The following is a 12,485-nucleotide window of genomic DNA, read 5'->3' on the forward strand; positions in this document are numbered from 1 at the left end:
TTAGACATGTTTTTTTTAAATTTAACATATAGATTTACAATATTTCAGTTAATTAAAAATAAAATTCTAGTTCCCGTTTTGAAAGGAGGTTAACTTTTCCTACTAAATTCCTCCTCACTTTCATTTTTTGTTATTTTAGAATTGGTGGTGAGGGAATAATGTTGCTTTAAATTAACTCTACATTGCCTGGCTGCTCATTTACTGAAACTGATAATTTCAGTTTGAGAAAGGTAAGCTTATTTGGTTCTTTGCTCATTTAACAACCCTTTTGCTTAAAACTTATTCTCTGTTCGCTGTTTGAATTTGTTTACAGGGGAAAGTAGCTTAAAGCATATTTACATATGTGGTGGTCAGAATAAATTTAATATCCATAATAACAAAAGACTAACAAGTAATATGCTGTTTGGAAGTGTAGGTTCCGAAGATGATCTGATAGCTTTATTGATATGCTTTTGTATGGATGTGTGAGAAAAGTATGTTTCATTCTTTTAGGTCATCCTATGCAGACATGCTACATGACACAGACAGAGTAAGTAAAGAGAAAAAACGTAGTGTGTAAAACAGTCTACCTAAAGTCCATGCTGTGTAACAAGACTTTGAACAGCAGTAAACAGATGTTTGGCTATTTGCTTATAGTAATGTGGGCTAACCATTGTTGAGTTCCAGGGGCTAGAAATGTCTTATTGCCTAGTGCCTTAGTCCCAGTATTATGACAGTCTGGACTCTGTGAGTCCGTTTTACTGTATTAATGTAGTGTTTTGTTACCTGTATCTTCACATTCAGGACTCAGCAAAGAAGACATCTCTGTTTAGTATTGTTTGTTTTAAATTGTACACCATTTTGATGATAATTGAAAAACGGGTTATAAATTAAAATAAGTATATCAGTATTATGTTGTTTTTCCTTTGATATCAAAATACTCGGAACACTTAGTGTCTGACAAAATATGCCAACTTCATTTCAAAGCAACAGTATCATAATACCTATTGAGTTGAAATAGCAATATAAGCTGCTAACAAAACACATGCGCAATCTCTTACTGACATGTATTTGATTTCTAAAAGGAAAGGTTCCTCCTTGGCATAGTTGTAAAGAAATGTGGGTTATTCTGTGCTAACATCAGAGACATGTGGTAACAGCTGCCCAGTCCAGCAATAATCACTCAGGAGTGACCATTTAATAACAGGGCATCACAATTAAAAAGACACACATCTTTATGTATGCATTCGTTAAATATAAATAATTAAGATATACCTTTAAAGAAAACAGGACAATTGGGAGGAGAAGGCAAGTTATAAGAGATATTAATACAAATATAGAATCTATATATTTTTCTGAAACAAGTGGAATTTATTGAATTGCACATGGTTTGGGTAACTGTAACAACAATTTGCTAAATTATGAGTTGCTTGAGGAGGTAGAGGGAACTAGATGCAAGCAGGCTGTGAAGAGAGAATGCAGGAGTGATGATTTAAATGTCTTTATAAACGGGTGCAAAAGACTCCTTCACCCTATGGACAGAGTAGGCCCAGACGGGATATAAATGGAAGATCTGTAAAAAAAGAAAAATTCAGAGCAAAAGATAGGAACTCTTTTAATATATATATCCCTAGGCTGCAGAATATGTGGTATAACTTAGAGGGGGAGCTGACGCCCTCCTGGGAGTGTTGATAACATTAATGTTGGCTGTAATTTCTTCTGCTTTACAGAATGAGAAATATTACATGGGCATCCGTGCTGCTGTGAGAAGGGTGAAAGCACGGGGCCAGAAAGCTATAGTTTTGGATATTGGGACTGGCACTGGTCTCCTCTCCATGATGGCGGTTACTGCAGGGGCTGATTTCTGCTATGGCATAGAGGTGAGCTGTCTTAGTTAACTCTTTTTATGAAATGCAGCAGGGATGAGCTTTACAATTACGCTTCATGGAATTATGTAATTAAGTGCTAAATCTTAAGGGCCCATAATTGATTATAGTGCATAAACTTTGCATAATTCTCTATCTGAGCTAAAAAGTCTTGTCTTTGTGCTGGATCAGGGGACTTTGAGTTTAGGAGATACCAGATCTCGGGGAGGAAAGATGTTTTCCACTGCGAGCTGGTGTTGGTGACAAGAGGTATCCTAGCTGGGGAGGAAGAAAGATTGGTGCTTGAGCACTGCAGGCTGGTTAGAGGAAGGAAGAGCGCAGGGGCTGGAAGAAAGGGTGCAAATTCAGAGCGTGAGTAGTGAGTACAGTGGCTGGAGGAGGGGAGAGCACTGGAGAAATGGCATGTGCAGAGCCTGAACCATATTGCTGGTATTCATCTGTTCTGCTTCGGTGGTGAGGAGGAAGCAGTGTTGCCTGGTCCGAGGACCAGGGGGTACAATTGGGAGCACATCAGAGCAGCATAGTGATGTCACTAATGGCATTGAGGGAAAGCATAGCAGATACAGGCCGAGATTGCCTGTATCTTGTCCCTTTTTTTTAACCTGTGCCTAGCTATTTATAAAGAGGACAGTGGGTTTATGGGAAGGAGATAGAATGTAAGAGGGAGTCTAAGGGGAGAAAACCTCAGGGCAGAAGGGACCAGGGGCCCCGAGATGTCAGTACAGGAAGTCCTTTGTGGGATGGGTTGAGTGAGTGCAGGGCAAAGTTGAAGCGTGAGAACAATCTATGAGCAGCAGAATGGGGATATAGAAGGGAAAACACGAGAGACAGATTCAAAGTGTTTATTCCATGCTGCTTAAGGAGCTTGAGGAATCTGGTCCTAGAATTATTCTTTGTTCACTGGAACTATATAAGAATTACATTATGCTATAATGTGCCGACTACCTTCATATATTTCTAAGAATGTTCAAATATTCTATTTAATGTATTTTGTAAAATATAGAAAAGCAATTAATTTTGCATATTTGATTTTTTTTTGTGCTTATTTCCTTAGAGTGCACATAATATAATGCAGTCAGTTTCCCTTGTCCGTACTTTGTTTATCCTGAATACCATCCATATATCACTTAATTAGTGTACAAACTTGTTATTTTTCATGTAACATTAGCTGGCTTATCACTAGGGGTCTATTTACTGAACCGTGTTGGTGCTATCACAGGCTTTAATGCATGTTAAAAATAGCATTAATGTATGTTAAAGGCATCAATACAGTTTAGTAAGTGCAATTTTAGCATTAATGTGTCCTAAACTACACTAACTTATGTTCACATGCAAAATGAGCTCATTGATATATTAACATGGCCACATTAATGCTGTGAATGAGTGAAAGATAATTAAAGCTTGAGAGCTGTAGTTCTCTTTTTCTCAGGCCAGGCATCACATGCTAACACACCTGCCAATATTCAGCATCCCTTCTCCTTGCCTTGTGAATACCTAAAAGGGTCTGAAACCCTGACACACCCTTTCCATGAGCAGCTGCTGCAGCCGCAATAACGCTTCCTTTACTTCCTAAGAACCTCTGAACCTTTATTAGGGCAGGAGCGATTCTCCGTTCCTTATGGTCTCGCCAGACAAGTGGGTTATATGCTCCTTCCAGCAGATGGAGGCAGAGATCAACTGATTTGCTGATGTCATCCTATATAGGGTCCTGTGCTTACCTCTTGATATTCTCTGCCTCCATTAGATAGTAAGGTAGCATGTCTGTGCTTCTTTTTTTGGCCTGGTGGCGAAGAATTTTGAGACTCCTGGGGTAAGAGATCTGGGTTTGGTTCTTCCTTAGTAGCGCTGGCTTACATCAGGGGGCTTCCAGGCAAGAGGGCAATATCCACTAAACCATAGGTTTGATTTTGCCTTTATTTTACCCCTTCCTACCTCCGCTTCACTTCTCTTCTCCTTTCTCCCTCCCTCCCCTGGCTGTTGGTTGCCTTATAAGCTGTTTAAAAAAAAAAGAAGCCGGCTAAAGAATTTGTAGCCGCAGCCAGTTTAGAGCTTGGAACAGGCCTGTCTGGTGCTTGTGCAGGGATGGTGATTACATGCAAAGGGTAGTGGGGGGAAGGAGCGCCATGTCTGTACTAGAGCATGGGAAGCATGTCGGGGTTTGTAAAGCCTGCTGCATGCATCAGATTAATGCAGGCAGTGGCGGCCATTGCTGAGCTTGTACTGAGGAGGAAGAGGAAGTCAAAGCCCTCACCACAACCATGCTGGAGAGTCAGATCGCAGCCATGTCTGCTCAGGAAATTATTCCCACCAGTGCGTTTTCAGCTGAGGCGGTAATGGTGGACATTGTGGTGCTGCATGGCTTCACAGATGCCTGTGAGATGGGGACTCCGGTGTTGTCTGTTGCTTTGGAGGAAGTTCAGGGCCCTTCATCTGGTTCTGATCCAGGGGTCTGTGGATTTTCTGTCAGTAAGCAGGCTGAACTAGCCATTACATTTGGGTGACCTCATCTGGTGGCACTGAACAGATTAGACTCTGCAAGCTAATAGAGCTTTGAACTCTACTGAGCATGTGTGGGAGTTCCTGTGCAGATGTTGCCTCATGAGTCTCCTCAGTCATTTTTTGTCAGAGCACAGCATAGACGTGAACTCTGTCTCTCCTTTATTTTTTTCTGTAAAAATCCTTAAAACTTTTTAATTCAAACATTTTTTATTCAGTTTCTTAAATTGTCTTGCTGCCTCTGTAGCCCCACAGCAGCACATTTCAGTGCTACCAAAACAAACAAACAAAAAAAACCCCATCAGAACAACGAAGTGTGGCTTTCTTTCACCATTTCTGGCCAAAAAAAAGAAATAAAGTATATGATGAATGGTTTCAAAAGTTGTATCTATAGAAAGATTGTCTTTCACGGACTGCCATAAGTTGTTACCAATGCCTTGATCCAGAACACAGTCAGAAAATCAGCTATGCCAGTGGATAAATATCCCCATGCTCACAGATTACTAGGGTGCTTCACATTGAGGAACTGCATAAATCTTTACGGAGTCTCACAGTAGGTCCTTGTCCTTTAATGCAGCCTTCTTGTCTAAAAGGCAGAATACAAATAAAATAAATACATGTTGCAGTATATTCATGACTGCATTCAAAAGTTGAAGCCTTTCTTACCTGCCATTGAGCAAGGCAATCACTATAATGACTCCTGGATGCAGAAGAGTGCATCTGCCATCTACTCAAATCAGTGTATGAATCCTTTGATTCCATTTCATGTATTTCCTCTGCCTCTATTGGGACTAGCCATATAGTATGGCTTCAAGCAAGTAGCATCCGTGAAGACGTCTCAAAAATTTGTGGATCTCCATTGCTTAAGAGACTATTTTCACTGAAATACTCTGGAGACAGTCATTAAGATAAAGAACCAGACTATAGCAGTGCAATCACTCTCGACAGCTCCTGAAAAGCCCTCCACAATGCATCATCACTTCTACCTGTACAAACGACCATACTTCCATAAGAGGCCTTACCGGTCTTTTCAGTAATACTGTCTGCTGCCCCTTCTGGTCCAGTGTCAACAGCCACTTGCAGCTAGGCCTTGACAAAGAGAACTTCATCAGCAGAAAACTACACAGTAGGCCTAGTCTAAATTGGGGCCTAGTTTTTTTGATCCCTCCGAATGATGTTTCCAACTCTCTCAATAGGGGGGGAAGAATCTGACATTACATGGAGGAGTGACATCAGATCACCAAGAATCCTTGAGTCCCCAAAATTGTATAAAGTGGGTACCGGTTGCATTTCTCCCAGTCTCCATCCTACTCACATTGTTTGGCGCTCCATCCGAATCCATCTCATTTACAGCAGTTTTGACTGGAAGTCCGATTGCTTCTCCCACGAGCAATAGTCCCAATACACTCTAGATTTCTATTTCAACACTTCTTTATTCCCCAGAAAACAGGGGACTGCGACCCATTCTCAACTTGAAATGCCTAAACAAACATATGCTCCAAGAGAAATTCAAAATAAACTCCCTCAGCAAAATCACGCCTTATGTATAGAAGGATGAATAGATGAGTGCCTTGGATCTAAAGGATGCATACGCTCAAATACCCACCCACCCTTCATGCTAGTGCTACCTTTGCTTCCAGGGGGATATTTCCTACTACCAATATAGAGTACTCTTGTTTTGGTCTCTTGTCCGGTCCGAGAGTCTTTATGAAATGCCTTGAGGTAGTGGCAGCTCATTTCCATCATCAGGGAATACAGATGTTCCTGTACCTGGGTGATTAGCTTATTGCAGTGAACTAAGGGAAGAAGTGTTCCGGTCTCTGAGCTTGATCTTAGTTCTACAATGCTTAGGTTTTCTGATCAACTTTGAGAAATTGCACATGGATCCCACTCATAAACTCAAATTCATTGGGGCTTGGATAAACTCGATACAGGAAAGATCATTCCTACCTCCCAACCAAGCGAACACATGACTTCTCTCATCTGTAACCTTCTCTCTCTTCCATGCTCCTTTCACTAGACAGCTCCTGGTAGTCCTTGGTCATATAACAGCAGCCATCCATGTGGTTCTGGTGGCTCGTCTTCACATCTGCCACCTCCAGTGGGGTCTATGTACCCAGTGGGATCAACTAGCTCAACAGCTGTTGTCTCAAGTGCAAATCATAGTGATTTATTTAGGAGTTAGAGTGATGGCTACAACCATGAGTTCTCAAGGAAGGAGCCCCTCTTTGTTGCTTCCCTAATTGAGGATTTCCGTTTACCTACAGAGATTGTGACTATACTGATTTCATCTAGAAAATCTTCCCCTAGAAGAAATTATACCTTTTTAAATGGCAGAATACTCCAGCTTGTGTCATCAAAACATTTTGGACCCATTTTCATGCAAACCTGAAATGCTTGCACTACCTTTTCAACTCAGGCCTCGTCAATTCTTCCATACTAGTGCATCTCAGCTCTGTAGCAGCTTATCATACTAAACCAGTAAGTAAGCCAATCTCTACCCATCTGCTGACCTCTCAAATCATAAAAGGTTTACGACATGTCAAACTCCTGATACAAAAGCTACCGTTTTCTAGGCCCAGAATATAATCCTCCCACAACTAATGGGGCACTTCTAGCAAGGAAATAATTTGATGGGATGGTTTTCATTCTTTTACAGGCCTACAAGAAAGCCATCTTCACTAGCTTATGTGAGGGTGTGGAGAATTTTTGAAATTTGGTGTGCAGAGGGGGCAATTTTCAACATGGACAGCATAAGTGGCTATGGTCTCAACCATCTTGCAGGAAGATTTAGAAAAAGGGATTATTTTTCTCAGTGTGCAGATGGCAGCTATTAACTGTTGCAGAGGTGAACTGCAAGATTAGTCACTGGATGTTTCATGTTTCCTGAAAGTATGAAGCCTGTTTGGTCTCATGAAGGAAGTGGTTCTATCATGGAATCTAAATTTGGTTCTGAGAGCTTTGGCTTATATTTCTTTTGAATCCCTTAAGAGAACTTCTCTGAAAAATATAACCTGATAACAATATGTAACCTGGAAGCAATATGTTCCACGAAGTGGATTTCAGAGTTTCAAGCTTTTTCCTGCAGGGAGCTCTTTTTAAGGTTCTCTGATGAGATGACATCATGATTTATTGCCTAAGATGGCTTTGCAATTTCACCTCAACCAGATGATATTTCTCCCTTCCTTGGTGGATGGTGGTAAGAAGACACCACTTTCAGGTTTGGGTGTCTTGAGAGCAAGAATAGCCATGTCCCAACCAGTCTGTGAGATGATTTTGGCACATCCCACTTCTTTGTACTGATCTGATGAAAGAAGGAAAGTGAAATTTAGTCTTACTTGCTAATTTCCTATCTTTGAGTCCTGCCAGACTAGCCCAGGCTGCTGGTTCTTTTGAGCTGTTCTCATTCTTCATCTTCTCTGTTTATAGGGTTGATCACCAGACTTCCTGAAAATTTAATGGAGACTCTGCTGAACAAAAAGATAGTTCACTATCTACAATCCAGTGGGTTGCAGGATCCGAGACAACATGGTTTTGCCAGAGGAAGGTCATACCAAACGAATCAGATATTTTTCCCCATGATTAGAGAATTAAATCAAGGAAGAGCATGCTGTGGTTTACTTGAATTTCAACAAAGGTTTTACACATAGTCTTGCATAGGAGGCTCATGAATAAAATGCATAGTCTGGAAGTAGGACCCAAAGTAGTTGAATGAATTGCAAACTGGTTGACAGATGAAAATGTGTAATGGTAAATGGAGCCTACTCTGAAGAGAGAACATTGATAAACAGTGTACCTCAAGGATCGGTTCTGGGGCTGGTCCTGTACAATGTCATGTGAGCGATTTATAGGAGAGGAGTTAGAAGATTTTTTTTATTTTTTGCAGATGACCCTAAGATCTGCAACAAAAGGGACATATCTAAAAGAGTAGAGCGAATGAGAAGTAATCTAATAAAACTTGAGTGGCCCAAGGTTTGATAGCTAAGATTCAGTGCCAAAATGTTGAATCTTGCATTTGGCGTGTAGTAATCAAAGGAGCTGTAAAAGATTGGGGGTGAAAGACTGATGTGCATAGACTAGGGAGAGAGAGACCTTGGGGTGATAGTATATGATGAACTGAAGGTAGTGAAACCATGTGACAAAGCAGTGGCTAAGGCTAGAGGGATGCTGGGCTGCTTAGAGAAGCATAACCATCTGGAGAAATGAGGAGGAGAAAATGGCCTTGTACAGATCTTCAGTGAGGCCTTTCATGGAGTGCAGTTCTGGAGACCTTATCTCAGAAAGGATAGAGACTAGGATGGAAGCGATCCAGAGAAAGACAACCAAAATGATGTGGGGTCTGGACCAAAAGACTTACGAGGCTGGAAGCTCTAAATATGTATATCCTGGAAGAGAAGAAACATGGGAGATTATAATACATTTTTAAATACCCAAAAGGTATAAATAATGCTCATGCTCAAGAATCAAGCCTTCTCCAATAGAAAGTAAGCTCTTGAACCAGGGATCCTAACATGAAGCTCCATGGGGAAGACTCTGGAACAACATCAGGAAGTATTTCTTCATGGAAACTATGGTGAATGCATGGAATGCCCTCCCGTAAGAGGTTGTGAAGATGGTAATGCAGTTCAAAAAGGCATGGGTTAAACACAGTTGCTAAACAATAGAAATGAAAGAGTGGGGCAACCCGTGGCAATTTTAGGTATAATATTTCTGCATGGAATGGCAGTTATTACTCTAAACAACTTGCTGGCTAGACTACGTGGGTCTTTATCTGCCATCATTTACTATGTTACTATGCATCACTGTAAATAGTTTATACTTTACAGTTTAGGAGCCCTATTAGGATTTTTATTGGCTGGTCTCCCAAGGTTTGGGTGGATTGCTGCATTTCTTTTCCTGCAAAGCCCCTTGGTTGCAGAGGGTGTTGGGAGAAGCTATGTTATGAGCTTGTCACAGAAATACTGGCAGACTGAGGTAAGCATGGGACACTATGTAGGTGATATCAGCAAATCAGTTGCTCTCTGCCTCTATCTGCTGGTAGGGGAGTATGACCTACTTGTCTGGACTTGTATGACAGGACTCAAGGAAAGGAAATTAGCAGGTAAGATTAAATTTCACCTTTTTATTTTCCCACTGGCACTCTCATCCAAAATGGTGTTGATTGACCTCTGTGCCTCCCCTTGGCCCTGGACACGGGAATAACTCCCTGTTATAGTGTTCGGTAAACTTTTAGTAAATATTGTGAGAATTAATCCACATGAACAGTGGATGTTAACTTGGTTTAGTAAATAGACCCCCTTAGTTTGTAAATCTGGGATCAGACACATTTTAAGGTTCCCATCGCTTAGCACAAGGGGTAGGCAACTCAAGTCCTGGAATGCCACAAACAGGTCTGATTTTCAGAACATCCACATATGCATGAGTGTTATTTGTGTATAAAGGAGGCAGCGCATGTAAATATAGGTCATGCATGTTCATTGTGGATATTTTGAAAACTGCGTCAAAAGTTGCCTACTCCTGGCTTAGCAATTTGAACCATTCTTAGCTCTATGACAGAAATTCAGCACAGAGCACAAAGACGATCTTCCCCCAACAGTTCTCAGCTATAGATTACAAAATAATTGTCAGACTTGAGAGGAAGTAGGACTGCTCTAATTCTGAGACAGTTTTATCTTTGTTAAAACAAACAAACTGTGCTTTTCACTCTTCTCTGTAACCTTGCATTATCTTTCCACCATCCTATTTTTCCTATAACAGTATTTCAAGTTTTGATCATTTGCACCCTGGGTATGACGTGCCTTGGACATATTATGTTGCTGATGTCATTTCTAGGTCTTCAAGCCAATGGCTGATGTGGCAGAGAAGATTGTGGAGAAAAATGGTTTTAGCGCTAAAATAAAAATCATAAACAAACACTCTACTGAGGTCAGAGTGGGGCCAGGTGAGAACAAAAAGTCGTTTATTTAAAATTATGCATCCTCACTGAAATCTTGTTAGAACAGTACTTCTCAGACCTGTCCTGGGAACCCCATAGCCAGTTGTAGTTTCAGGATGTTGTCTGTGGACAAGCAGGAACAAAAGCAGCCACATAAGTAAGTGTCATTCCACAGCACCGACATGGAAAAAAGGTCGCTGAGCAAAGATGTCCAAAAAAGCCCAATCTGAGCATGTGCAAGAGTTACTGTGCTGCTTCCGTAACGTGGAATTATTTTACTCTTTTTTTTTTTTTCGTGCAAATCAGTGTTCAGTAAGAAGATTTTGTAGCTCTCTCTGGCTATTGCCTGATTTTTCGGGTATCATGTTTTCTTTAGTTAAGAACATAAGAACATGCCATACTGGGTCAGAGCAAGGGTCCATCAAGCCCAGCATCCTGTTTCCAACAGTGGCCAATCCAGGCCATAAGAACCTGGCAAGTACCCAAAAACTAAGTCTATTCCATGTTACCGTTGCTAGTAATAGCAGTGGCTATTCTCTAAGTCAACTTAATTAATAGCAGGTAATGGACTTCTCCTCCAAGAACTTTATTCCTCTTTTTTCTTTTCCCTCCTCTTTTTAGTTAACCCTCCTCCTCCCCAATCCCTTTTTCTCTTCATAGTGTCAGAAAATCATGGAATACAGGAAAGGGAGCTTTTGTCTCCATCTCCTTCATTGGGAGGTCACTGCATACATCCACTGCCCTCTCTGAAAAGAAATATTTTCTAAGATTATTCCTCTGTCGCTTGTTGTAGAGCTCCCTTTGCGTTGAAAAAGGCTTGCCTCCTGTGCATGAAAATCTTTGAGATATTTAAGTGTCTCTATCATATCTCCCCTATCTTGACTTTCCTCTAGGACAGTGGTTCTCAACCTTTTTTTGGCCGGGACACACCTGACAGATGGTTCTCACACGCGTGACACACTGAACATGTGACCGTCACGGGGCTATATGTAAACATACACTCTGCATCCACGGGCTGCAGAGCAGAACTAGGGCATTACCCATAGAACTCACCATGCAAAAAAAAGATATTCTGGTTCTGATGACATCTCAGTAAAAGCAAAACAAACTCCCTTTACTACCAGGCAAAATAGCCTTCCTTATGAAAAGTTAATAATTTACCGCTAATGCATATCCTATTGAGAAAACACAACAAATAAGATCGGTACAATTGCCTACATGCTAGTTAAATACCTCACCTTGGTGACACACCCTTCACCAAGTACAGAAAGACCACATATTATAATTATGGAGACACACTGGAATGGAAAACAAAAAAAAAGCCACTCTGCATGCAGTGCAAACCTGGAGAAATGGAAAGAGAAATATAGCACCTAACACAGTCCCAGGATCTGCAATAATGCACAGAAACCAATCTGCACAAAGTTACACCTGTATTATGGAACATATAACAACACTATCTATGAAAATGCAACACTACTAATATTAAATCAGGTCCTAAACACTAATACACCTCCTATTTGGAAAACAGAACAAGCCAAGCTGCTATAAATCCCCATACAGAAATAACTGTAAAACTATATTAATAAATGTTTCAAAACAGCTGATGAACAGAATAATGTCAAACAATTAAAAGTCATAAAAATTATTAAAAATTGTCCAAATATCAATAAAATATTTTGAAACAGCAGACACATCACATAATACTCAATTAAAATGGCAGTCAATCAAGAAAAATAAACTTAAAAAATGCCACCTTTACTTACCCTCTCCAGCAACTCTCCTACTCCTTTCCCTTGAAAGAACTCACCAGGAGCAGCAGCAGCTGCTGAAGCTCTGTCCTTACGGTCCTCTTCTTTAGGGCCCACAAGTCACACCCACACACCAATTAAACCCTACGACCAGTCTCTCACACACACTGTAGTCACCTCCCTGCCCAGTGTCTATCTCTCACACTCACCCCGCTCACCTCCCTGCCCAGTCTCTATCTCTCACACTCACCCCAGTCACCTCCCTGCCCAGTCTCTGTCTCCCACACTCACCCCAGTCACTTCCCTGCCCAGTCTCTGTCTCTCACGCACACTTTGCTTAGAGCCCTAATGCTGTGTTCCCCTTTAATTTCACAGTGGCAGATTTCCCAGTGCTGCCCGCTGCCTTATCAGCTGCACTGAAGCAGCAAACAATTATTT

General features: G+C 41.1%; 1 protein-coding gene across 7 annotated transcripts in view; it reads left to right on the top strand.

The window, feature by feature from the left end:
• The window catches only part of PRMT7 (protein arginine methyltransferase 7), a 323,317-nt gene that overhangs the window by 17,932 nt on the left and 292,900 nt on the right, over positions 1–12,485 (top strand). For 6 of the 7 annotated variants that reach the window (XR_003857729.1, XM_029608658.1, XM_029608659.1 and 3 more), the window contains 3 exons: positions 493–529; positions 1,710–1,859; positions 10,194–10,302. Coding sequence is in view for 6 of the 7 variants with exons in the window: in XM_029608658.1 (XP_029464518.1) it covers positions 493–529; positions 1,710–1,859; positions 10,194–10,302 (296 nt within the window). In the remaining variant the exon portion in view is untranslated. Of the gene's footprint in view, positions 1–139; positions 231–492; positions 530–1,709; positions 1,860–10,193; positions 10,303–12,485 lie in introns of all 7 variants that reach the window. The other variant, XM_029608662.1, reaches the window with a different exon arrangement.

Source organism: Rhinatrema bivittatum, chromosome 7 (assembly GCF_901001135.1).
Source record: "Rhinatrema bivittatum chromosome 7, aRhiBiv1.1, whole genome shotgun sequence".
Lineage (NCBI taxonomy): Eukaryota > Metazoa > Chordata > Amphibia > Gymnophiona > Rhinatrematidae > Rhinatrema > Rhinatrema bivittatum.